This window comes from Capricornis sumatraensis, chromosome 3 (genome assembly GCF_032405125.1).
Source record: "Capricornis sumatraensis isolate serow.1 chromosome 3, serow.2, whole genome shotgun sequence".
Taxonomy (NCBI): Eukaryota; Metazoa; Chordata; class Mammalia; order Artiodactyla; family Bovidae; genus Capricornis; species Capricornis sumatraensis.
The window spans coordinates 81,019,723-81,047,717 of record NC_091071.1 but is presented as its reverse complement, the minus strand read 5'-3'; the positions used below and the strand labels follow the sequence as shown (position 1 = coordinate 81,047,717).

At 37.4% G+C, this 27,995-nt stretch overlaps 1 protein-coding gene across 3 annotated transcripts in view; it reads right to left on the bottom strand.

Annotated features, from left to right (window-relative positions):
* LOC138075831 (lymphocyte antigen 75-like) overlaps positions 1-27,995 on the bottom strand; it is a 121,692-nt gene that overhangs the window by 33,849 nt on the left and 59,848 nt on the right. Inside the window, exons 24-35 of one of the 3 annotated variants that reach the window (XM_068967876.1) lie at positions 27,722-27,851; positions 26,433-26,659; positions 20,442-20,607; positions 18,884-19,051; positions 17,567-17,683; positions 15,568-15,762; positions 13,081-13,307; positions 11,397-11,565; positions 9,054-9,203; positions 6,513-6,635; positions 5,102-5,269; positions 2,990-3,168 (exon numbers count right to left, since the gene is read on the bottom strand). In XM_068967876.1, the coding sequence (XP_068823977.1) occupies positions 2,990-3,168; positions 5,102-5,269; positions 6,513-6,635; positions 9,054-9,203; positions 11,397-11,565; positions 13,081-13,307; positions 15,568-15,762; positions 17,567-17,683; positions 18,884-19,051; positions 20,442-20,607; positions 26,433-26,659; positions 27,722-27,851 (2,019 nt within the window). Of the gene's footprint in view, positions 1-2,989; positions 3,169-5,101; positions 5,270-6,512; positions 6,636-9,053; positions 9,204-11,396; positions 11,566-13,080; positions 13,308-15,567; positions 15,763-17,566; positions 17,684-18,883; positions 19,052-20,441; positions 20,608-26,432; positions 26,660-27,721; positions 27,852-27,995 lie in introns of those variants that run through there. The other 2 variants (XM_068967874.1, XM_068967875.1) reach the window with 2 other exon arrangements.

Genomic DNA, 27,995 nt, shown 5'->3' with positions numbered 1-27,995 from the left:
TGGTGTTGGAGAAGACTCTTGAGAGTCCCTTGGACTGCAAGGAGATCCAACCAGTCCATCCTAAAACAGATCAGTCCTGGGTGTTCATTGGAAGGACTGATAGTGAAGCTGAAACTCCAATACTTTGAACACCTCATGCAAAGAGTTGACTCATTGGAAAAGACCCTGATGCTGGGAGGGATTGGTGGCAGGAGAAAAAGGGGATGACAGAGGATGAGACGGCTGGATGACGTCACTGATTCGATGGACATGAGTTTGAGTGAATTCCGAGAGTTGGGGATGGACAGGGAGGCCTGGTGTACTGCGATTCATGGGGTCGCAAAGAGTCGGACACGACTGAGCGACTGAACTGAACTGTACAGATCATGAGGTCTAGTTTTTTAAAAAATGTCTTTGACAATCTAGAGCGGTGGGATGATGTTGGGGGTGGTAGGGAGGTTCAAGATGGAGGGGATATATGTATACTTATGGTTGATTCACATTGTTGTATGGCAGAAACAAACAGAACATTGTAAAGCAATTATCCTCAATTAAAAATAATAAAGTCTTTGAGATATAGTTAAAATTTGTCTTTTTAGGTAAAAAGTTGTTGAACTTAATAGTTAAAATTTGTCTTTTTAGGTGAGTCAGTGAGCAATCAGGTCTTTGTTTCTCCAAGAGGCTTTTAGGATTAAATGAACCGAAGAGAAAGAAACCTGAATCTCTGGCTTTCCCTAGCATCAATTCAGCAGCGAGTCAGGACTGGAGTTTCCAACACTACAGCAAACATTTGCAGGGCAGATGTCCCAGGTAATGAAACATCCTGCCCTGGGATTGGGGAAGGGAGAATACTGTCAGAGGGTATTTATTGGTCACTTCTAAACTCGTCCTCTATACCTGATCCTCTGTTATTTTAGGTGCCTTGTTTTGAAAGATCAGTTTTGTCAGACCACATGTGGGGGTTGGATTAGTTAGGAAGATTGGAAAAGGCTGTCTTCAGTTCTTCTGAGAAAGGGAACACAATATGGGCAGCTCTGGTCATGGTAAGAAGGACCTTCATAGAGATTGTTCGGTGGGAGTTAGAAATATGAACCTGAAACTAGATGTTTGAATTATTGACTTAGAAGTGGTTGATGAAGGCCATGGGGTGGGAGGCGGTGTGCAGGATCTCCTGAGGGAGGCAAACAGAGAGAGAAGCAAGTGTATTATAGGTGGGACCCCTGCTGACCCAGTAGCCAGAAGAAACGCTGAGTCAGAGGAATCCAAAAAGCAGCCTAAAATCAAACACTCAGAGATGTACAAATGATTATATTTATTCTTTTAAAAGTACACACAAGATCTTGATGCCTTGCTTTACAATAGCTGGACACTTTTTTTCTTGTCATGCTATATGCGTAACATAATAAAGCCCAATCTAGAGACTTATTTTTCAAAACAGAAAACAAATACTTTTACATAAGATCAACAATAGTTTTACCTAAATAATAAAAGAAAATGATTTTATTATGGCCTCACTACTGGACTTCCCTGGTGGCTCAGACAGTAAAGCGTCGCTTGCCTATAATGCGGGAGACCTGGGTTCAATCCCTGGGTTGGGAAGATCTCCTGGAGAAGGAAATGGCACCCCACTCCAGTATTCTTGCCTGGAAAATCCCATGGATGGAGGAGCCTGGTAGGCTACAGTTCATGGGGTCGCAAAGATTTGGACACGACTGAGCGACTTCACTTACTCACTATATATAACTGTACTTGTTGCATCAAATTTGTTCAGTTCATTGAAGAAAATCTTAACAACTAAAATTGTACAGATAATAGAGTAAGAGAATTTAATAAATTCAGTATAAAATAGTTCAGGACAACCATACTACAGCGTGTTAGACCACTAAAATTGTCTTAGAAAGTTATTTACAACATTATAATATAAACACTAAATTTTAAAATAAATCTGTGGATTTTCTACAAAAATAAAGTACAAATGTCAATATAAGTTAAACACTGAATAAAACATTCACAATATCCAGTAGAAGCTATTATTAAGACTATATTCTAGGTGGTAAAATTCAAAACAATAACCATAAAACCGTGTTTCCTAAACCATTCACATTTTAGTAGTAATCACAAGATTTAGAGTTTCATTGTAAAATTCATTTTTACAAATATACACAATTTTCACAGACCTCCTATCTCTTATGTAAAAAGGGAACAAAGAATAAAAATTTCTTAGTCAGAAGTTGCCATACCATGTTAAATATATAAACTGTGAAATTTTCAAAAAAATCTCATCCTTAGCTGATTCCCTTTAAAAAGAAAACATGTTTTATTTAAAACAAAAAACACACTGCTATGAGATATCTAATCAATCTAAAAATATTTCCACACTTATAAAAACATTAAGTACTAAATCTTCTTTAAAAGCCTTTGAAAAACTATGAACAGAACAAAGTTATTTGGATTTCAATAATTTTGGTATGAAATATCTTTGGGACAGTATAAGAAAATCTTGCCAAGAGGCATAACTTTGCTGTTTGCATGTCTCATTGTTCAATAATTTCCCCCAAATGCTACAAATGACTACTGTAAAACAATGTTGATATTATTTACTGTTTCGTTTTTATCTAGAGGTACTAATTTTGCATTTGGCTTAGATGTTCTTAAAATTAAATGTACATTTGTGACCCAGTAATATGCCAATTTTATTTCCTAAGACATTTTGTTAAAATGCCATTCATATCCTAGTTACCAACTACATTCTTACAGAGAAAACGCACATTAAACTCATTACCCTACGAACAATTTGGACTTTAGTTCCAACTTTGGTATCTTTTCATGCCATTAAGTAGTTATAAACATGGCATTTTGTGGGTTAACTGTAGATACCAGCATTATAGTTAAACAAAAAGAGTACCTAATGCCTCAACATTGAAACAGAGTAAATACTGACATTGGGAAAATTTTAAATGGCTCATTTTTCCTAAATCATCAGTGCATATTAGCAAACTTTTGGAAGAGCTTAGTCATGGAAAGAAGGAAGCATAATTTCGTCTTCATTCCCTCCCTGTTGATACCGAACTGAAGAGAAGCCCGACCAGTGCCAACGGTTCCTTCGGAAGAAGAGCCAGACCAGCCCGCAGGTTAGAGCTAAGATACTCAGCACAGCAAGCGCGATACCTAGTCCTCTGTAATCAGGGCCTAGACCAGAGAAAGGTTTGACAGTGGAGGACAGAACAGAACAGCGACCGTCACTGATTTTATATATTAGGCTTTGTGTCACATATGTGAACACTGTACAAATTAGATACAGTAAGTGCTGACTGTCTCACAGTGTCAACACAGAATTCAAACTCATCATCAAACACTTCAGTGCTTTCTGGTCCAATTTAACTGTTTTCATTCAAATCCTCTTCACTCCTATAGCAATTTTCTTCCAAAGAAATTAGAGTGGTACCATTATTCTCATATTCCCTTCCCATCATCCTTTTGAGACCCTCATTCCCAGTATATTACCTTACTCTGACAGTAAATTGCTAGAGGCTGGTAAATGTCTGTATTTGACTTACCTAGTGCCAAATAAAGTGTTATTTGCTTTAAAGGAAATTAACCTTTTAGGATGACCTCACTGAGTCCCTCACTATTCAAGTTTAAGCACTGTTCCAGGCCCTTATCTACATGCTGCCAAGATGGAGTCATTGAGTCCCATGGCTTTAATATCATCTCTGTGCTGACTTTCCTTCTCTCTCACATGTCCAGCTGCACACTAGACATTCCATATGGATAGCTCATCTCCACATGGATGTTCAAAATGCCAAAACGGAACTCCTGGTTTATACCATTCTAACCCTACTTCTCCCTCACCCCAAATCTACCCGTTCTCTATTCCACTAAGTATAGAACCTGAACACTTGACTCAGGATTCCAAAGCCCTACCTGTCTGACATCTGTCTACTTTCCAGTTCTTCCTTAAGCCCACATCAAGATGTTCTGTCTTGGGCTCTCTGCTCCAACTGGTACCTCTGCCTGGTGTGACTCTTCCGCTGATCCCAAAGGCCTCGGCTGGCCTTTCAGATTTCAGCTTCCATATCTCCCGCTCTAAGAAGCCTTCCCTGATCACCCCTTATCTAGAGTAGCTAAACCCCTAGTCTCAATACAGTTTATGTGTGTGCATGCACACGCGGCTGCTCAGTTGTGTCTAACTCTGTACAACCCCATGGACTGCAGTCCCCCAGGCTTCTGTGTCCATGGAATTCTCCAGGCAAGAATACTGCAGTGGGTTGCCATTTCCTTCTCCAGAACTCTTTACCATTGCACCACAGAGTTTACAACTATTTGATATTTTCCTCTCTTTTAAAAATGGGCCTGCTTGGTTACTTCTTAACTGTCTTCAATAGATTGTAGGCTCTGTGAGAAAAGGACTCTTACCTGTCTTGCTCATGGGTGCACCTCAGCACATAAAACAGATACTCTAAATATTTACTGAATCAATGCATAAATATGTAGATACTGATTACCTAGAGTTAAGGTTTTATTTTTAACATTTGTACACCAAAATGAACATTTTATGTTAATCTTTAAAAATGTTAATGTAAAAATTTTAGAGCTTGTTAAGATTTTTGTGGTTAATTTATGTACCAATTATGATGAAACAGAAGTTCAAAGTACAATTTCCTATAGATACTTAGGACATTGTAACTAATTAAATACAGTTTTGCATTATTGTTTATTATGAGTTGTATGAGAATAGGGAGAAAAGAAATGAAATAACTGCAGAATTAGACCTTTGAGCTTTTAATCTCTGAACTATAGAATAAAATACATTTTAACATTTTCCAAGAAATGACCTCCCTAAAACTCTGGCAGCTCCCATTTTTCTTAGGAAAGAATTATACAAAGTTTGGACATTCAGTACTTTCCCCTGGGAATCCTAGACATCTTGTGCATTTACTGTCATTTGTAATTCATTTTTCTGAGGGAAAGAATCTTTTATGACTTAATCAAGTTTGTATGGATATACTCTAAGGACTAAGTACTCCGGGACAAAGTACAAAACTTTGCGCACAGTTGAATTGTACATTTATTGCCTGACCCATTCTTCAAAAAGGTTCCATAAGGACAGTTACATACTTACCCAAGGGAACTTTGCAGACAACTCTTCCGTAGCCACGTGAACATTCAACTTTTGTCCAAGTTTCATTTGAAGCTAACAAAATGCTACATTGTCCTCTGCCACTCTTAATTTTATTTGTCCATTTGACAAATGTCACTTTTGATCCATCTAACCAATTCCAAGACTGATCTAAAGAAAGAAGTTTGTTTACTGTAACTAAATTACTAAGGTAAAAAGCACATGGTTCATACAATTTATTTATTTAAAACTGTGCTGTGCCACTATTTTTAAAATGAAATTTATTGAAAGTGAAAATATTAAAATCAGCGCATCAGTTGCACTTGACATATTTCAAGTGTTCAACAGCCACATATGGTTAGTGACCACCACATTGGACAGCAGACAGGAAAAATTTCATCTTTGTAGAAAGTACTATTAGACAGCACTTTATATAGAGTATAGGTGTGATAAATGAAGTACATAATGCATGCATATTTATTGTGTGATGGGTAGATTTCTAAAGATCTGTATCCATTGTCCCTTGCTTCCCACCCATGACTTCCCCCCATTAAAAATCATTCACAACGTGCTGGTGGGAGAGGAAGAGGCCTGCAGGGTCCAAGAAGTCCTCCCCACCGTGATTCCCCTTCTGGTTCCCAGCTGATGGAGCACCACCTTGTGGCGAGAGTATAAACACAACTTATACTTCCCTTAGATGGCCAACTTAGAATTCATTCACTTCTTGACACATATTTAATATTTTGGAATTCACATTTATTTCAATTATTTAGAATTCAAATTTGCATAAAATGTGAAGCCAACTTTCTATTATTCTATCAAATGTGTACTTTTAATTCATTCTTTATCAATTCTAAGTGCATGGAAACAATCTATTATTCCTTATTGAAAAATTCTTCCACAAATCTTTTTGAACCAAATCTCTGCAATTTTACTAAGGTAATATAAAAAAAAATCACCATTAAGACTTACTTTCACTCTATGGTTACCAAAAAAAAGGTAAAAATGTTTCAAGAGAGAAGGAAACAAGAAGAAGAGAACTTTCTGAATTCGCTACCAGGTGATAGACACTAGAATACCATGGACAGCCAGCAATGGGTTCCTGGTGGGACACACAAGGGACACAGATACTGCCGTACGAGAAGGAAGATCCTGTTGACCCAAGTATCTTACCGCCTCTAAAACAAGTCCAGTTGATTTAACCTGATTTTCTATTTCATTAGTGTTTCCATCATTACTAATAAGTCATTCGTTTATTCATCAGGAATTTATAAGCCTCTAAACCAGCAGACCTAGCTTATTCATCACCAAGAAGCGTCTGAGCTAGCCACCGCTTGACATTCTTCAGTGAGGCTGACTTGGCATTCAGGACAAGTTAGAACTCTCTTTGCACACTCTACACACAGATATTTACCAGCAGAAAGTTGAGATAATCCAAGCCAAACTCTCATGGTAATGTTATTATTTTCCCTCATTAGTCTGCTCACAAATTTATTCTCATCTTCATCCTTTATAGTAACGATAGTTGCAGAATGGGCTGTGGAAGGAAAACAAACCCTAAGTCAATTAGCTTTATGCCAACTAGGGAAGATTGAGGGCAGGAGGAGAAGGGGACAACAGAGGATGAGAAAGTTGGATGGCATCACTGACTCAATGGACATGAATTTGAGCAAACTCTGGGAGACAGTGAAGGACAGGGAAGCCTGGTGTGCTTCAGTCCATGGGGTTGCAAAGAGTTGGACATGACTTAGTCATAGAACAACATCAAGATTAAGATCATGAAGATATTCAAACTTGACAGAGTGTATAGCATTAATACACAAAAGTATAGTGTTAATAGCTTCCAAAAATGTTAGAAATATTTCTAGACTGAAACTTTGTGTATATACATATCTTATGTCTCCTCAAAATGTTTACATGGTAATATTTCTGGGCCGTAGAACTACTTAACCAGTGAGATCTTCCTGTATGAACAGCTAGTCATAAGAAGTGGGGTATGTGATGGTAGAAATCTGTGTTCCCCTGTAGATTTTCAACACTCCCTCCTCAACAACCAGTTCTGTATAATAAGTTAACTTTAAATGTGCTTCTGCTAAAGTGAAAATAAAAGTGAATAGATTTGAGATGTTGGAGAGCATTAGCCTTCCTTTTAGTATTATTTTATACATAAGTATACATGGTCATGATCTTAGGCATCTGGTCCCATCACTTCATGGGAAATAGATGGGGAAACAGTGGAAACAGTGTCAGACTTTGTTTTTTGAGGCTCTAAAGTCACTGCAGATGGTGATTGCAGCCATGAAATTAGATGCTTACTCCTCGGAAGGAAAGTTATGACCAACCTAGATAACATATTAAAAAGTAGAGATATTACTTTGCCAACAAAGGTCCATCTAGTCAAGGCTATGGTTTTTCCAGTGGTCAGGTATGGATGTGAGAGTTGGACTGTGAAGAAAGCTGAGTGCCGAAGAATTGATGCTTTTGAACTGTGGTGTTGGAGAAGACTCTTGAGAGTCCCTTGGACTGCAAGGAGATCCAACCAGTCCATCCTAAAGGAGATCAGTTCTGGGTGTTCTTTGGAAGGACTGATGCTGAGGCTGAAACTCCAATACTTTGGCCACCTCATGCAAAGAGTTGACTCACTGGAAAAGACCCTGATGCTGGGAAGGTATGGGGGCAGGAGGAGAAGGGGACGACAGAGGATGAGATGGCTGGATGGCATCATCGACTCGATGCACATGAGTTTTGGTGAACTCTGGGAGTTGGTGATGGACGGGGGGCCTGGCGTCCTTTGATTCATGGGGTCGCAGAATCGGACACGACTGAGCGACTGAACTGAACTGAACTAATATATGGTCATGCCATTGTATATTGTCCAAAATACAGTATGAAATTGAATGAGTGAGTATTCCTCAAGTTTGACAGGTTGCCTTAAACCCACAGAGGTAACAGTACTATCACCAGCATCAGGCAAGGGATAGAAATAAAATAGTACCTGGACTTGGAAACTAATCCAAAATGGAATCAAGTAGTCTTCAATCCAAACCAGCTTATCCATACTTGAACTAAAGCATGTCTTTTGTGGTGTAAAGTACTAAAAGAAGGGCAAAGGAAAGCATTTTCTCCTCTACAGATCACCACAGTGTGCAGGTACTTTACCTTTTATAATACTAACCTCACATAAAAGTTTCCATCACGTAGTTAAGCAATAACAAGGAGATTTTTAAATCAGTGAAGTGTCTCCACAAGGTAGTAAAATAAATAAGATAAATGTCATCTGCCTAAACTGCTACCCAAGGATGCAGGTCTTTGAAATACTCTAGGTGGTCTCCCTAGAAGTTATTTCACAGTTTGGCTACTGTCTAAGATTCTCATGGGAGGGAATCTTTCATTTTAGTTAAATCTGAAGATTAAAAGTCCTGTCCCCTATAGTGTTCAGAGATATGGGCCATGGGTCCGTTTTGCAGAATGAACAACCCATGCTTCTTGGGCTTTGTTACCCTGGTCAGGTTAAACTTACTTGTTAATGACTAAGTAATGAAAAATCTACACTTTTGTATTTACTGCTTAATCAACTTTACAAAAAATCTGCTTCTTAATCCTTTCATCTGAGCATATCTAGCTATATTTAAAATGGTTTCATTTGTCAGTATTTTCACATAATAGTTTATTTAGCAATTTTTTATTCTATTTCTTCCGACTTACTTTTATATACCATCTACTTATTCTTATATTGATCATTTTTAATGGCTGTTCCAATATTCCATTGAGTTCATATATAATAAAATATTTAACCATTTCTGTACCACTGGGCAATTAGGTTATAATGCTATTATAATTAGTGAGTGCTTCACAAAGATTTTCAAAAACATAATATTTACTTTAAAAGGTTTCCTTAAGAAAAATTCTAATGACTAAATTATTGAGAAAAGAAAATCAACACATTCTAACTCACCAAGCTCTGAGCAAAACTGTCTGGCTTCTGAGAAACTGTGCAATGCCTGGTCGGACGTGTAACAGTGGTCCCTGTACTGAATCCACTGGGACTTGTTCCCTTTTACTCCTGGACATCTTGATGAGTAAGTATAAGAGGACACCTCTTTAGCTGTAAAAAATGTTAGACATAACCGTGAAAACACACAGAAAAACATGACTGGCTTTTAAAATCTCACTGACACCATGGTTTCTGTAGGTAAGAGGCACTCAACTTCAATACACACCAGAGAGGGCTACAGCCCACACTCTGAGACGGCAATCTCATTGGCTTTTTGGAAAACCATTTTTAAAACTGAGAATACAGAGGAAAGTACTTAACTCTCTAAGATGAATTTAGACTAAAGTAAAAACAACTGGAAAGACAGAATCGAGAAGAAAAGACAAGGCTGGGTAGGCCTGTAACAAATTTGAAGTAATAATTAAAATTCTTTCTTTCTTTGGATTCCTTTTTGTATTGATCACAAAGACCTACTTTTCCCTTGCCATGAAAAAATCATACCCACACTGAAAACTTGGTAACTTGCTTACAAAGCACAACAGATCAGCACTAAAAAATCTGTCTCAAGCCAAAAAAAAAAAAGCAGGTGTGGCTTCTAAGCTCTGAACAATTCCCCTGGTTTCCATGTAAACTGTTTAATTTTCAGTCGTTCTGTATAACACAAGAAGCCTGTGTAATGAAGCCTGTCCCCCTTAACACCATTGTTAATTCCAACTGAAGAGAGTATGAGAACTGGAAAGTAAATTGCCAACGTCCTGCTGAGCGGGTACAGATTATCTGAACCAAATATCTGATCTGGTACGGCCAGTCGCATACCCATACCATTGTTCTCTGCGCATTACGCATGGGCTGCATGCCCTTCAGTCACTGAAGGCTTTCCTGCTTTTGATCCTCATTGCAGTTTGGTAGATTTCTTCTCATTTATGATCCCTGTGATTCCAGAAGAATGGCTACTGCCCTTTTCTTCTCCACTGAGAGACTTCAGAACGGTTCTCCATTCCTTATTTTGCGTCTCAATCCTGTTTCTCCACTAGGGCTCAATCTTTTTTTGAAATCTAGCTATTTGATTGGCTTCTGCCTCCACACTTTTCACTAATGCCACTAGTTTGGGGTCTAAGTCTTCCTTCAGTTTGAAAACTGACTACTCCTGGGTAAGTTTCCTAGCTGCAGATGACCAAAAGTCATCTAAAAGTTAACCTGCGAAGTCTGTAAGACTTGTGACAGTTCTTTGTAAGGCTGTGGTGGAGGAAGATGCTACTAACAAGTGCTTGATTCTATCATACTGGGAAAACAGTATCTCTGACAAAAAGTACACTGCTGACTACTCTATCACTGCACAGGCAATGGTGCGTGTTGTTTCTTTAGAATTCAAAACGTGCTGAACACTGGCTACCCACGCATGGCTAGGACAAGTGGACTTTTATGAATGGGTTGGCTTTAAAAACAATTCTTCATCCGCTGGGAACATATCGAAGTGCCTTATCTTCAAAGCCTATTTGTTTCTAGTCAAAGCTGCAAATGGCCTGTCTTAGACAGCATATATTTTCTTTCCTTACTGTTCTTTAGGGAGTTTTGCTTTCAATTCTCACATTTTTTTTTTCCCTGCAAGGGCCAGCCTTGTGGTAAGTTTGTTATATTCCTGTAAAGAAGATTCCACTTTGTTTGAAAGGGGATAAAATATACATTATGTAAAATTTACCATTGTAACTATTTTTCACTGTATAGTTCAATGGCATGAAGTATATTCACATTATTAAGCAATCATCACCACCATCCACCTGGAAACTGTTTCATCTCGCAAAACTGAAACTCTGCTCCAATTAAATAATAACACCTCATTCTTTCTTCCCTGCAGCAATCACCATTCTACTTTCTATAGCAGAACTATTTGGAAAATGTTTAGTTACACAAAACATTTCTTTACTAGAGATTCTTTTCTATAAAAACTTTCAGAGCCATTAATATGGTAAATCACCTAAGATTTTTCTCAAATCTATATCCTGCGGAACCCTTTCTTAAAAAGAAGAATCTCACTCTTTGAAAAACACTGCTAAGTGAAATTAAAATTCACAAATTCTAGAGTAAAACTCACTGAGTAACAGAACAATTGAAAGTATTTGAGAACAAATTCCTTGAATGGGCATATCATATTTGTTTCTCTTCACAAAGTATCAAAATTATTTTGCTAGGATTTGTGAATAAACCTTATTTAGTATCTATAAAATTATTTTGCATACTTAATCAGGTACATAAAACAAATGTCATGTTTTAGTAAATGTACAGCTATTTGAAATCAAGTCTTACATTCTGTAGGTTTATAACAAATAGCACCATCCTTAACAGAGTTGCAGCTTTCATGCTTCCAAATTCCTTTTGGATCCAAGACAACACAATTTCCAGCAGATTTTTTATCTTTCCATGGAATATAGTCAAAGGCACTGCCATCAGACCATTCAAAACTTGATTCACTTCCCTGTATTAAGAATAATAGTCATAATCTGAATTCATATGTATGACTTCAAAAGAACATTGAGATGAACATGCATACTTTAAGAAATATAGGAATGCAGTGTTAATTATTTGCTTATAAGTATTATAGATCTGAACATATTTGTAAAACCAGGGATTTACTTTTGATGCACTGATTTGAGACATTGCTCTGGCATATAATTTAAATAGGATTTTAGAGATAGAGTTACTACACTCTATCTCTAGATTTCTTTTTTTAAGGATGAGTTTATATAACACTAGAAATTATATGACATGGAAATGGCTTCCACTTGTCACAATTACAGGTTTACAACCCCTCATATTACTCTAAATATTGTTTTTTATGTTTAATAGCTTTGTGGTTTGTGTCCCTGGCTTGATTTTTTTCATATTACAGAAGTTATCAAGCACCAAGGGGCTGGAAGAGAAAAACAGTTCCCAAGAAATTCATATAGGAAGATTACTTTTGATTTGTCCTTAATTCTTAAATCCTAATTTGCCATCCTTTTACTTTTCCCAGTTTATTTAGATTAGACCTCCGTTCTAATCTCAACAAACTGTTTTTTTTGTATACTAGATATCATTATCAGTACATATATATATATATACACTACTTAATAGGATTCAAATAGTGGCACAAAAGGCATGTTTACCAACAGAAGATTACTTTCAAATAGTGTCAATTTCTAGGGGGAAGTGGGGAGAAAATCTACATCTATATTTTAGATGTAGTTAAGAGTTTTACTTGGCACCTTATATAATTTTTTTAACTTTTATTTTGTATTGGGGTATAGTCAATTAACTGGAGAAGGAAATGGCAACCCACTCCATTGTTCTTGTCTGGAGAACCCCAGGGATGGCGGAGCCTGGTGGGCTGCCGTCTATGGGGTCGCACAGAGTCGGACACGACTGAAGCGACTTAGCAGCAGCATAGTCAATTAACAATGTTGTGATAGTTTCAGGTGATCAATGAAGGGACTCAGCCATACATATACAGGTATCTATTATCACCCCAATACAAATTTTGTACTAATAATCCTCTATTAAGGAAAATATCATCACCCCCATTTGACAGATGAGGAAATAAGCTTGCAAAGGTATAATAACTTGCTTGTGGTCACCTAACATGTAGATAGAAGACCTGCCACTCATATTGGAACTCAGATTTTTCTGATCCCAAGCCATTCCCTTTTTACCAGCTCTCCAATTGGTCTATCCAGAATAGGTCACAGTGGTGTTGCTGAGATATTAATCTACTGAGTCCTTAGGATGGCTTGGCAGTGTCTAGGGCAGCTGCGGTCCTGGCCAGTTGCCCTAATGTACTCTACAAATACAATTTTCTATCTGTTCTACATTGTAAAAAGATAGAAAGCACTATAGTATGCAAATGCAATCCCAGGACTTAATCTGATGTTATACTTTGAGTTAATATTTTATGCTCAAATTTCCGACCCTCTAACATACTTGGAAAGTTTCTGGAAAACAAAACAAGACTTACATCGTGACTTGAGAGCCCAACCCATAGAGGAAATCCATCACGCTTTACGATATCTTCCAGAAAAAGCTGGCCATTTTGGTCATGAACACTTGCCAAATGACCTCCACTTTGAGAACATGCATTTAATGCTTCATACCATGTTACCTTTTTTTGAACAACATTATAAATACCATCTTCATATGGAATAAACTGTGGCAGAGTAGTATTATATTCTTCCTTGTGGTCAACTATAATATTTAAATTAAAAGTGTTAGTGATTAAATTTAAATTATTTGAAATACATAATTTGGGTAATATTAGACATACAATCATTTCAAAAGTTAAATAAAATCGGACTATAAGAAGGTCAAACACATACTTTATCTTATTGCCACAGCTTATTTAATAGGCTCAACTATTACAATTGTCTCGGTGATTAAAAAAAGGCACAAACACTGTCTTTCATTTAAGGAGCTCACATACTAATTGGGCACAGAAAACACCAGCACCTGAAATGAGGGCAAAACAACGAACCACTAGAACACTTGCGACTGGCTAGGAAAGGAAAGATTCAACTGGATTAAGAGTCAGAAAACCTGCTTAATAAGTTAGGTCTCCAGATTGTGGTTAGCTGAAATTAGTTCTAAAAAGAAATATGGTAACAAGAAAGTCAACTAAAAACAATCAAACAACCACAGTAATAACAAGACCACAATTACGAGGGTATTTCAAAGGGACACAAAAGCCATGTTAAAGAGCTCCAGCAGCCAAATCTGGAAAAATTCAAGGAAAATATTAATATAGTCTATTATAGCCCAAAGTATAAAAAAAAAAACCATGAGCCCAAACTGATATGAATAAATGCCTAAATAAATTTTTAGATGGAAGAGAATAGACAACTCTCCTATGTAGAACTCCACGTTATTTATATAGATACTCCCCACTGCAGGAAGGTAGAAAATAACTCTCCATTCCCTCAGTGAGGACTGAGTATGGTAACTTCCTTACAAAGAGTACGCTATGGGAGGTGGGAAGAAGAGCAGCTCTGCAGTGGAGGAAGCTAACAAACATTACCTTGCCACAGGTGATCAAGGTCAAAATCCACAGTGACAAGAATAAGTTACGTTGACAGCATATATCCTTCATAGGATGTGATGAGAATGACATTTTACCTCTTTGGCTTTTTCCCTAAACCCCAAACCCATAACCCCAGTTAACCCATGAGAAAAAGATCAGCCAACCCAGACTGAGGGACATTCTACAAATCACATGACCAGTGCTTCTCAAAATTGCCAAGAGAAGTACGAAAATCTGAAAAACTATCATAGCCAAGAAGAACCTAAGCGAATGTGATGACTAAGTGTAATGTAGTACACTGGATGGATTCCTGAACACAAAAATAACATGAAGTAAAAACTAAGAATATCTGAACAATATATGGACTTTAGGTAATAATCATCTATGAATATTGGTTTATTTGTTGTAACAAGTGTCCCATACTTAAGACAGATGTCAACAACAGGGAAATCAGGTTACGGTATATATGGGAACTCTCTGCAATCTCTGCAACTTTTCTGCAAATCTAAAACTATTCTAAAATGAAAGTTTTATTAAAAAATGAAAAGAAAGAAGGTAGAAGACATCATCGCAGGAAAAAAATCCCATAAAGGTACAAGTGAGAAAGGGTATACACTGTACATGGGCAGTTAAGAGATCAGCCTGACAGGAAAAGATCTTTACCGAACCAAAAATGGTGGGAAAAATGGAGACTGGGAGGAAGCCTAGAAATTTAGAAGAGACACTGGTTTCTAAAAAGTCTCAGAGGCTTACTCAAAATAACTGATAGTAGGGAATTCCTGGAGATTATTGATAGAAGTGGTACATCTGAAAGTTATTCTCCAAGAGTATGAAGGGAAAAGATGGGCCTATATGTGACTGTGATGGGCTCCATTTAGCAGAGGGCTTAAAGCAGAATGGCCATAATAACAGTTTTTAAGCTGTAAAAAATTTAAACCTGATATGCGTTAAAAATAGACTTATTTAAGGAATTAGGCAAAGTTGAGAAAAATCCATTTTTAGCCTAGACTGTCAAAACTACCCACACATACTTTCTTATGCATAGAAATTTTATCCATCCTTCAAGGCCCAACCAAGTTTTTCCTCTTCTCTTCAATGGTTTTCAGTTTTCATTATACCTGTTTTCACTGATGTCTTTTGATTTCTCAATAAATGTAAGCCTGTACATACTAAATAACCTAAGACTAACCTACATAAAACAACAATAAACATTTAATGCTGTTTTCCCAACTGAATTCATTTTACTCCTTGAGATCAAGACCATGACAACAGGGAGTGTGTCTTCCTTCCTCTAAAACCTCCATAGGGCTTCTCATGATACTGAATACAGGGGAGCTACTCAAAAAATTCAATTGCATAATGCCCACTAGTGGAGCTAATGGCTTTACATTCTCTTTCGCTGGAGTAGAAACTCTGCCTTAGCATACTTACCCATTTCAATTTTACAAGCCAGAATGCTGTGCTGGTGAAAGTATAGTAAGTCTTCAACAACATTAAAGGTTTGAATATCCCAGAAGCCATCAGTACTCAGGCCAGCAATAAACTTGCCATTTTTTATAGCTGGTCTTCCTGATCTCCAGTGTGTATATGACAGCGTGGTCTTATCAGACCACCTAAGAGAATTATCTAGAAAAGAAACATTTTTTTCTATGCTTAGAGATTAAATTAAGACGACTTATAGTTACGAGGTTAATATCTCAAACTCAAGAAATTTTCTCTTTTTCCCAACATTCTAAAGGTTGTATACTTATGTGTTTCTCTAAAACAGCTTCCAATTTTAACAGTAAACAACGCTTATTTTTAACATAGAAAGTACAAATTATAAATATGAAAACTAAAATTTACTTACAATTCTATCATCCTGAAATAATTTAACATTTTGTTGTTACTTCATCCAATATTCATTTTTTCTACATATATGTTTAATTGTGATGAAAATTAACATAACTATGTAAAAAGTTAACATGTTATAAAACTAGTGATAGAAAACTGGACTTAAATTATGCACAGTTTATGTGAACTGACTCTTTAGCTGCGGGGAGGTGAATGGGGGCTACTCTCTCATTGCTATGCCCGGGCTTCTCCTTGCACTGGCTTCTCTGGCTCTAGGTGCATGGGTTCAGTAGCTTTGGCACATGGGCCTCGCTGCTCCACGGCATGTGGGATCTTCCCGACCCAGGGATCAAACGAATGTCTCCTCCATTGGCAGGCAGATTCTTAATCCCTGGACCACCGTGGAAGTCCTTGATTGTTTCTGATAATATAGCTAAGAAAGTACAGCAGAGGGTACAATTGAAATCTCTAACTATATCCTGGCCCTAGTTTCTGCTGCTCCACACAGGATCACTGTTTCCTCAGTTACTTTCAGGTAAAGCTAGAATTCTTGCCTGGAGAGCCCCATGGACATAGCCTGGAGGGTGACAGTCCACGGGGTCGCAAATAGTTGGACTGATGACTAACACTTCCACTTTTTTTTCACTGGGAAGCTTCTACCTAGTTCCTCTTCATTTTTTCCCATCCCCAAATCTGAGTATTCAAGCATCATTAGGGAAAAGACTTGGGCAACTAAATACTATCATGATGAACTTATCTTCAGCTGGCAACCCAAGTCTTAGTCATTGCTTGATAGCTTAATTTTTGTTGACTCATCTGCAAGAAAATCTTGAGTAATTTTTAGAAAGAGACAGGTTAGATAGCAAAGAGCAGACTATTTTTAAAATGGCCAGATTTGAGTAATTTAGCTTCTTTGTCTACCCTACCTCTAGCTATCATTGTCCTATGCCTCTCATTCAGGCCCCTCTTTGGGTAAATGTATGTTTTTGAGGCTTTATGCCCAGAGAGTGATTTTTTCCTAATTTCAAAACTTTATGATTTTTAGGACACCTCTTAATGAGTATCTTTCTAAACTGCTCTTACTTCTCCTATTATTAGAGTCTGTGTTTTTTAAAAAGTTTCATAGCAGTTATATCTTGGGTTTGTGGCATTTACAATCTCAAATATTCTAGTCCATTGACAGACTATGTGTCTTCTTTTTCTAATGTACACCCCAAGCCAATGATATAAACCCAAAAATGCAACATTAGAAGTGTATTTCTATTCTCACTCAGGTCATATACCTAGAGCTATAAAGTAAGTATTAGACATTTCTGTGGGAGTGCAGTCATTTTTAGTTAGTCTTGTACTGCTAGGACGGAAAGTGGAAAAAGGAAATCATTTTCCACCATTAAACTCTAAGCTTGGTGGTAAAGGTATTTTAGTGGCAGGGCAGAGACACAAAACCTGTCTTGGTATCTGTGCAAGTTATGCTAAGTACATAATTATAATTTTGTATGTTGATAAATACTTTGAAAACTATACTTTTACAGTGTGATAAACAAGTAGTTCATAATGAAGTATGAATATAGAAAAAAAAAACAGATTTACAACTTACTTTCATAAGTGATACCTAACATGACCCATGAAGCCATGTAATTGTAATGTAGAAGCTGCTCAAGAACAAAGTTGTTCTCGTTTTCATCTCGAATACTCAGAATATGTGATTTTGGATCTGGTAAATAAAAAATAGCCAATAATTGAAATAATTATTTAGAACACTTTGTTTGATAGATTTAGCAGTTTTTACTTCCCAGTTTAATACACTTCAAAACAAACAACAGTAGAAAATAAGTAAGAGATATAGATTAAAACCATCTTGTACTGCAATGAATAGGTTGAGAAGTTTTCAAACATTTTGATCTTAAATTTGGTCTCATAGAATAGTGAAAAACTAGAAGTTGAGTAGAGAATTTCAAACACTGATTTGCTTTTCCTCACAAGGCTTATTTTGAGTTGGTATAAATCCACATATATTAATGATACAATATCAAAGACTATAACAAACAAAACCTCTTGAATGGGCTAAAAGTCAAAAATCTTCCTTTTCCTTAGAGATCACCGTTTTACAGGAAGCTTTTAAAAGTTTAATATTTCCCAAAGTGTGTTCCCCAGGGTTTCCTCAGAAAAGAGTTACATTGAAAAGAGCTTTACAAACATTGGTTAACCAAAATTAAACTACTTCATTCATGCCAGTATTTCTCAAAGTACATGCTAATGTATATGTGATAATGTTTTAACAGGAAACAAAGATGTGTGACATTTCTTATCCTTGTTCTTTTACTAAGAATTTTTTTTTTTAATAGAACACCTCTTAAAAGTAGTGTTCCACAGAGCACACTTTGAGGAACAATGGTTTGATATCTTCCACAGGAATTTTCCACAGAGTTGATGCAGCCACTGTTAAAAAGTCACAGATCCTCAGTGGATCTCACAGGAAATATCTGGATAACCTTGAGAGCTAAAAGTATGCAATATGTATTTCTTTTAAGCAGAGCTGCTTCTGTACAGCTTATCTAAGCTTTCAACCACTCAAACTGACCTGTTTTCTCTTTGCCCGCAGCCTAAGTTGATTTAACATCCCATTCTCTAGTCTCAGTGTCATTTCTTTTCCGTTGTAAGTAGAATCCACTTTGTTTATACACGTGAAGACAGACTAGTTCTCTAATGGACAGGTTAAAAACGAAGGAACTCCTATACTTTCCATTTTCACTAAACACAAATTTTAACACTTTGTCATTGACAAAGCAGAAATGAGGAGATGGATATTTTTGAGTTCTAGTTACTACTGCTAATTAGAAATATTTATAATACACTCAGGTGAGATTCATTTAAGAGCATAATGTAACATACAATGGCTATATAACATACTTACTCAGTGTCTGGCATTTAGAATGAACTTCATCTTGCGTTGTTACTCTGTATCTATTTTCTGTTATCAAGAAATTGTAGCAAGAGTTCTGAAATGGTATCCATGGAGTACTTAGAACAGGAGATGGACACTGAAAACTGTCAACTGGTTTGACCTCTTTCTTAGTCTCATCTAGAAAAAGAATTAATGGTAAGAATTCTAATTACATATACAAATATTAAATCATGTTCATAGTAATTAGACCTGATTTGTAGGAAATATTCAGGAAGCCAAGAAATAATAACTTAGTGATGCTTGTTCTGTTTATGCTTGAATAAAATGTGACCTCTTAACTGGCTTTCTGTGGAATGAGTAGAATAATATGGATAATGAAGTGTTATTAGGTTAAATGCCGTTTCTGTCTTCTTGCATTGCCAGACTTCAAATACAAGGGGCCACTTCAGAGAAACCATACAAACATAATAACAGGTACCTAAATATAACTTTGGGATTTCACCTTCAATTTTCTGGTTACTGACATCTTCTCTAATTTTAAAGAAATATTTATGAAATATGAGATGTTCTAAACAAGTTATTGCTCTAACCAAAGCAAATAGAAATAATTTAAAATCTGACACCTAGAAAATCTAAATTCAGCTTTTTTTCATTTTATGAAAACTCTATACATTTAAAAAGATCCAAATAGAGATATGCTCTGCTTAAAGCCAATCAAACTGATTCAATATGTGGCAGAGACCATTCAGTACAGTATTTCTGCCAGCTCACAGCAACTCCCTTTGTGAATTAGTCTTTTTTTTTTCTAACCACAAACCCACAAATGTGGGCCCCTGAAAGTTGTAAAACCACTTTCCTCTGACTGGGCTAGAGACTGCATATCTGACTCAGCTGAGTCTCTCAGATTCTCTCTACAGATATGAAAAGTGGGATTCAGAGACAGTCAATTCATCTCCAGTTATGGCTAAAACTGAAAGCTGCACAGCTGCCATGTTTCACCATGTGCAGGGAAGCAGAAGGTATATGAAGATAAGAGTGCAGATCCACAGAGAGAAACAGAACAGAGAGGTGGGAGACCTCTGGCTTACAGGCCCATTTTCCTCAGAAGGTGCAGCTCTATCCCCGTCTCCGAAGATCTAAATTTCTCTGAAGTGAGCTCATTACTGTTACTTGCAACCAAATAAACCTTAGCAGTGACTCATAAAACAAATGTGAAGTATTGAAAAGAATTGCAAAAGAATGCCCACAGATGTAAGTTTTCCATAAGAATATAAATAAAAAGGTACACAAAATGAGGCTAACAAGGACTTAAAACTCAAAGGCCAATTACTATCATTTGTTGACAGAAATAAAGATAAAATACATCTAAAATAACAAGTTAATGACAAAATATTTAACATACAATAATTCTTGATTACAAATTTTCACAATAAATTTTGTTGTAAAAAGGACAAGATTATAATTGCTTTATAATTTTAAAACAAGATTTCAAATCCATTTTCCCTGAATTCCACTACTCATAAGACTGATAACAATTAAAGAGTTAAAATACTTGAAATTAGCATACTTCCTGAATAATAGCAAATAGCGCCTGGTTGATTATTATCGCAATCCGATGTTTTCCAGAATCCATCAGTGTCTAATACCACACAGTCTTCAAGTTGTTCATTATTTTCAGACCAGCGACTAAATTGAAGATGTTTCCCATCTAACCAACCAAAATTGAGTTCATCCTGGAAGGAGGAGAAATATATTTTAAGTGACAATCCTTCTTCTTATTCCTATGGTTTGATTTAGACCCTTGTGGTCAATCTAAGGGCTTCCCTGGTGGCTCAGACAGTAAAGAATCCGCCTGCAATGCAGGACTCCTGGGTTTGATCCCCGGGTAGGGAAGATCCCCTGGAGAAGGGAATGGCTATCCACTCCAGTATTCTTGCCTGGAGAATTCCATAGACAGAGGAACCTAATGGGCTACAGTCCACAGGGTCACAAAGAGTTGGACACGACTGAGCGTGACTTTTAATTTTACCTTATATTTAGTACATATTTACAAAGCACTTACTACATATCAGGCATTGTTTTAAGTACTTTGCAAATATTACCTAATCCTCACAACAACCAGATGAGGCAACCAGGTACTATCATATATCCATTTTATAGATGAGGAAACTGAAGTTATGCACCATCACACAGAGTGTAAAACCATAGTGAGCTGGGATTCAAATCCAGGCCATTAGACGCTGGAGTCCATGGTCTAAACCATTATGCTTTGCTGCCTCACACATAATTAGAACCCTTGGTTGCTGGAAATCAGAAAGCTAAAATGGAGTGAGGACCACTGTGAGCACTGATTAACTTAGAGATAATATGCAGTAGTGGAAAGAACATGGGTTTGGAGCTAAGACTACTAGTTTCGAATTCTGGTTCAGTCATTTGTCAGCTTTTGATTGTGATATTACCTTGCCACATTTCCACCCCCTCTTCTATTAAATGGATGTGACACTTAATCTCATGGGTTAGAATCAATGGGGTAACATGTAAGACACATAAATCAGTGGCTAGCTGGTACACAATAAGAGCTACATGGGTGTTAGTTCCCTTTTAAACTCTCAGGCCCTGTGGATCTCATACCACTCTTTTCACACTTGTCTCTGAAGAGAAACTGCCTTATTCAGTACATTCTATTGTGCGCTAGAAATCTGTGAACATTTATCTTTACATCCTGACAAAAGCATGACCACCTGTCTTGAGAGAGGCTTTCAAGGTAGCTACAGATGTTCAGGTGATGGGTTGCGAAGTACAGGCCTGCCTGAGCTCTCCTGTGGTGCTGCCAGGGTACCAGGTCTTACACACTGACCCACTGAGGCATGCTTTCCTGAGGCCCATGGCAATTTGGCATTACTGGCTTAAGTGGAACATTGGGCAAAGGCCACATACAGTCCCCTTAGTGAAAGAAAAATAGCAAATGCAGTCAAACCTCAACATCACCAACTATTTTATCCAGAATTGTTCTTCACCAGCATTCCTAAAAGATGATGCTGTGAAAGTGCTGCACTCAATAGGCCAGCAGATTTGGAAAACTCAGCAGTGGCCACAGGACTGGAAAAGGTCAGTTTCCATTCCAATCCCAAAGAAAGGCGATACCAAAGAATGCTCAAACTAATGCACAATTGCACTCATCTCACATGCTAGTAATGCTCAAAACTCTCCAAGCCAGGCTTCAACAGTACATGAACTCTGAAATTCCAGATGTTCAAGCTGGATTTAGAAAAGGCAGAGGAACCAGGTATCAAATTGCCAACATTCGCTGGACCATCGAAAAACCAAGACAGTGCCAGATAAACATCTACTTCTTATTCATTGACTATGCCAAAGCCTTTGACTGTGTGGACCACAACAAACTGTGAAAAATTCTGAAAGAGATGGGAATACCAGACCAACTGACCTGCCTGTTGAGAAATAGTATGCAATCAGGAAGCAAGAGTTAGAACTGGACATGGAACAATAGACTGGTTCCAAACAGGAAAAGGAGTTATATCAAGGCTGTATATTGTCACACTGCTTATTTAATTTATATGCAGAGTACATCATGAGAAACACTGGGCTGGATGAAGCACAATCTGGAATCAAGATTGCTGGGAGAAATATCAATAACCTCAGATATGCAGATGACACCACTCTTATGGCAGAAAGTGAAGAAGAACTAAAGAGTCTGTTGATGAAAGTGAAAGAGGAGAGTGAAAAAGTTGGCTTTGAGCTCAACATTCAGAAAACGAAGATATCTGGCATCTGGTCGCATCACTTCATGGGAAATAGACGGGGAAACAATGGAAACAATGACAGACTTTATTTTTGGGGGCTCCAAAATCACTGCAGATGGTGATTGCAGCCATGAAATTAAAAGACACTTACTCCTTGGAAGAAAAGTTATGACCAACCTAGAAGTATATTAAAAAGCAGAGACATTACTTTACCAATAACAGTCCATCTAGTCAAGCCTATGGTTCTTCCAGTAGTCATGTATGGATGTGAGAGTTAGACTATAAAGAAAGCTGAGCATCGAAGAACTGATGCTTTTGAATGGTCGTGTTGGAGGAGACTCTTGACAGTCTCTTGGACTGCAAGGAGATCCAACCAGTCCATGCTAGAGGAATTCAGTCCTGAATATTCGTTAGAAGGACTGATGCTGAAGCTGAAACTCCAATACTTTGGCCACCTGATGCGAAGAACTGACTCATCTGAAAAGACTCTGATGCTGGAAAAGATTGAAGGCAGGAGAAGGGGATGACAGAGGACGAGATGGTGGATGGCATCAATGACTCAATGGACATGAGTTTGAGTAAACTCCAGGAGTTGGCAATGGGCAGGGAGGCCTGGTGTGCTGTAGTCCATGGGGTCGCAAAGAGTTGGACACAACTGAGCAACTGAACTGAACTGAACTGAGCATTCCAGTTGTAAAGTTGTAGCCAGTTAATTTCTAAACCAAGTGGCCTCGAATGTGGCCCTTTGTCCCTGTGATGTTGCCAGTACTGGGTATTACCCTGGATTCCTTCTCCCTTGCTACACTCCCAACTAACCCAGGTCCTTGGAGCTTTGGAACTTCTGTTCCTTGTAGATAAGCCATCCCACTCCCTCCATCTCTTTATTGAATACTACATCTGTTCACTAAGACTGTAAATATCTCTTCACTAAATTCTAGACCTTGATGGATCTTAATTAAAACCTGTCTTTTCTAACAGAGTAAGTTCCTTTCAGCACCCACAAGGGAAGGCTATTTGTTTTTCTTAATCTCAGATACCACAGAGCCATGAGAATGAGGTCATGGGTATTTTTACCTTCTTTAGTAATTTCCTTTGAGGTTTATGCCCTTATCACTGCAACTGCCCAGAGTCCTTGCTTCTCTCTGACATTCACTGAGATCTTGGCCCCCTGCCCATCTCTGACATTCACTAAGGAGACACCCATGTCTTGCTCTGTCCTCCTGGTCTTACCTCTAACTTAGGGCGTCCTGTGTTCATGTGGTTGACTCGCCCCATTCCCAAACCTTCTTGACTTCCTCTTCTAGACTTTCACTTCAATGTACTAGAGTGACCTGCTGTCACAGTCACACTCCAGACTTCTATACCACAACTGCTGCACTGCAGACAGTGTAAACATGCCTCAGTCCAGACCATCATCATTTCCTGCACTGATGTCTACAAGAAACTCTAACTGGTCTTCTGTCTCAGGACTTCTCACTTCCTTCCCCAGCTTCTCCACAGCATACTTTTTCTCAAGTCAAAATCTGATGTTGTTACTACCATGCTTAGAAACTTTCAAAACCTCCCCACTGGTTTTAGTATAAACTTTCATTTCTTTATATCCTGCCATGTACCAAAGATTTAAGGCAGTTTCTAAAAATATATAATAAAGCTACATAAAATATGATGAAGAGCAAAAGGGAAAAGAGAAAAAGAGGTGAAGATTGAAAACAGAATAAGAAAGAAGACCAAAATCATCAAGGGGCGGGGGGAAAAGTCACAAAACTATATGATACCAAGTGTCTTAAAAATAAAGACATGTACACAGACAAATAACCTGAAGGATATATACTAAACATTTAAACCATGTTTATCACTAGATACTGGGGATTACAGGCAGTTTCAATTTTATTCTTTTAATTTATTCTAACTTTACGATTTTTCTCCAGTGACAACACTGCTTTTGTTTTAAAAGGTTTAATGTGATTAAAACTAGGAAATGTAATAACTGATTACCAGTTTCACAAGAGACACAGTGATGTGTTTCACATAATGCCAAACATGAAAGAGAAAGGAAGTAAAAGCAATGTTACGAAGGAACTGATACTGTGAAGTCTAGGGAAGCAGTTCAAGCTGACAATCTTGCTTGAACTAAGGGTACATTTTAAAATCCAGAGTTTTGGAGAAACTATTCGTCTAGTCAAAGCTATGGTTTTTCCAGTGGTCCTGTATGGATGTGAGAGTTGGACTGTGAAGAAAGCTGAGTGCCAAAGAATTGATGCTTTTGAACTGTGGTGTTGGAGAAGACTCTTGAGTCCCTTGGACTGCAAGGAGATCCAACTGGTCCATTCTAAAGGAGATCAGTCCTTGGTGTTCACTGGAAGGACTGATGCTGAGGCTGAAACTCCAATACTTTGGCCACCTCATGTCAAGAGTTGACTCATTGGAAAAGACCCTGATGCTGGGAGGGACTGGGGGCAGGAGGAGAAGGGGACGACAGAAGATGACATGGCTGGATGGCATCACTGACTCAATGCACATGAGTTTGGGTGAACTCCAGGAGTTGGTGATAGACAGAGAGGCCTGGCATGATGCGATTCATGGGGTCGCAAAGAGTCGGACACGACTGAGTGACTGAACTGAACTGATTCTTCAAGCAATTTCTGAGTACTGTTTTTTTTTTTTAATTAAACTTCTGACAAATCCTGTTAGTAATAAATTTAAAGTTTGTCAAAGATTATTTTCATTTCTGAGTTTAAGTTTTTCATCCACTCTCCAGTTCAACTTGGGGTTTGTGCAAGGATTGAATTGTCTTTCATCACTTTTTCTCCAGACAACCCTAAAACCATCTTGGTACACTGAGTGTTATCCTACAGCCTCCATGCCTCAGGTTTGCTTCACAATGCCGTGGATGCTTCTCTCCTACTCTCTCGATTAACTTCTCCCTAAGAGTGGTTAGGAATACTGGTTTAGGTGACACTTATCAAACGGGCTTTATGGGTCACTCGCTGCACAGATGCAGGAAGCAAAGTTCACATTACCATCTTTGTAAATGGCACTCCTGTCAACAGACAACATATGCAGCCTTATATACCAGCCCTATATCTTAACTTTAAATTCATTTCAGCAGGCAAAGCATCAAATCATTACAAAGAAGGCTCAGAAAAGAGGCAAAAAAGGACTAAGACGCTGACAGAAATAATAGAGCTCTATTTTAAAGACGATTCCCTATTAATTTTAGCCAAAAGATTTAGGAGCATAAATATTCCTGTTCATGCTATATGTATGTAATTCAGTGTTGGGAATTAATAGGAGACTAGCATTTGTTGTTGGGCTAAGAGATGAATGAGAAGTACCCAAGATCAGAGTTGGAGATGGGGTGAATTGCTCTTCTAATTCCTTTGTAGAGTGGCTTAATTTCACTTTGCTTATTCAGAAAGGGATAAAAAGCCCTTTAATAATGTCCTTAGGCTTCCACTCACCCAACCCCCTGTGATTTTGTAACTGTCCTTCCCCTCTCCTTTTCATTGGCTGAGGAAAGGTGGCAGCTCTAGATTCCAGCTCCATCTTTGATTAGAATAAATAAAAAGTGCTCAGCTACATATGTCCATTGGACATTTTTCTAAAGCTAAACAATAAAGCAGCAAATCAGTGGAAAAATGACTGCCACTAAAAATTACATACTTGATGAAATTCATTCACTGGAGTAAGATTTTATGATCTCTGGTTTTTTTTAGTCTGATAGGAGAGATGCTGTGTGTAATAAAAAAATGTCACATTCCGTCACCCAATCCTGGCAATTGGGACTGAAAACTTACGTCATGACTGGAGAGTCCAATCCACAAAGAAGAGTTGCGAAGGACCGCCTGCACGGTCAGGAAGGCCTGCTGGTAAGGGTCTGTGATGCTCACCAGGTGCATGTTTTCTTTCCGACACTCTCTTAGAGCATCGGTCCAAGTCAGGGTCTTCAGGATTATTTTGTACAGGTTATTTTGATACTTCATAGTCTCTGAAGTATTCTGCAAGGTCTGTCTGCTTTCAATTTCTGTGTGTAAAAGAAAAAAAAAAAAACCACCCACTTGGTAAGTCATGAGATAGCTTTTGAAATTTCTCCCTATAATAATGTACTTTAGGTATTACTTATCTGTTTTAGACTTTGGGTAGGATAATTACGTATGTTTTGCTAAAAAAAAAAATTCTGTTTTAGTTGATCTGATTTGGGAAGGGGAAAAGCTGTAAATAAAACTAGAGTGCAGTAAGATTACCATTTCAGATTGGTGTCAGTTTCTTTCTTTCTTTGAACTGCTTCCACAAGAGAAGGTGTTAAGTCTCCCTTTACAAGTTTTCATCTGGGAGAACTCACAAAAAATGTACGAAACCACCCCTTAGAGGATATATTTGCATTATAGATTTGCAATACTTCTCTGAATTAAGGCAGTTACTAAAAACTGTAAGACAAATGAGTAAAGATTAATTTAGCAAAAAGTTCTTCAGAAGCACATGAATTAGCTACTTGAGATTCTCATTACATGACAAAGGACTTCTTTTTTTAAAACATTTGTTAAAAACTTACTGTGATCAGTGAAAACAATAAAAAATATTTTGAAAATATAGATAATGTCTACTTTTAAGTACATATTTTATTTTTATGTGGATTATAGGATAAGGCTTAGCATGTGATCCATTTATAATGCTTCATATCCTTTTATTTTTTTGAGTGCTAAATTTAACCATGAATGTTTACACTGAGTTCAGTTACAAACATTTTTTCCTCCTCTTTTCCTCATGATAGAAAGTAAAATCTGAAAAATCCCAGAGTAAATAGAACAAAATGCAGCCATAATTTACTGTCATTAGACAACTCCTATTAACAAATTCCATTAAATACTTAATTTTGATATTTAATTATGGCAATGATCTTGAAAGAAAATCACATTCTATTCAATACTTGAGCTAATTTGACTCACATGGATATAGCCATGCTAAAATGTTAAGGAAGCTGTATGATTACAAATATTAATTAATTTATAGGATTTTTTTGTGTGAAAACATACTGTACATCTCTAACAACATAAAGTACCATAGTTATCTAAATAATGATCTATACCTGAGTATTTCTGACATAGAGACAGAGTATGGTGTTCACTACAGGAAGTAAAATTCCACATCCCAGTAAAAGGTGATTTTTGGAGGTTGAGCATTACAGCACAGTGGTAAGATGCCTCTTCATCAAAAATCTAAACAAAAAGGCAAATATGTATAAGCAATCATGAAACTAACAGTCTGAGGATCCCAGTAAGATAATTTTATATTCCAAATTGGATTTTTCTTCCTATAGAAAAATCCATTAGGGAGCTGACCATGAACTCACTAAGAAAACC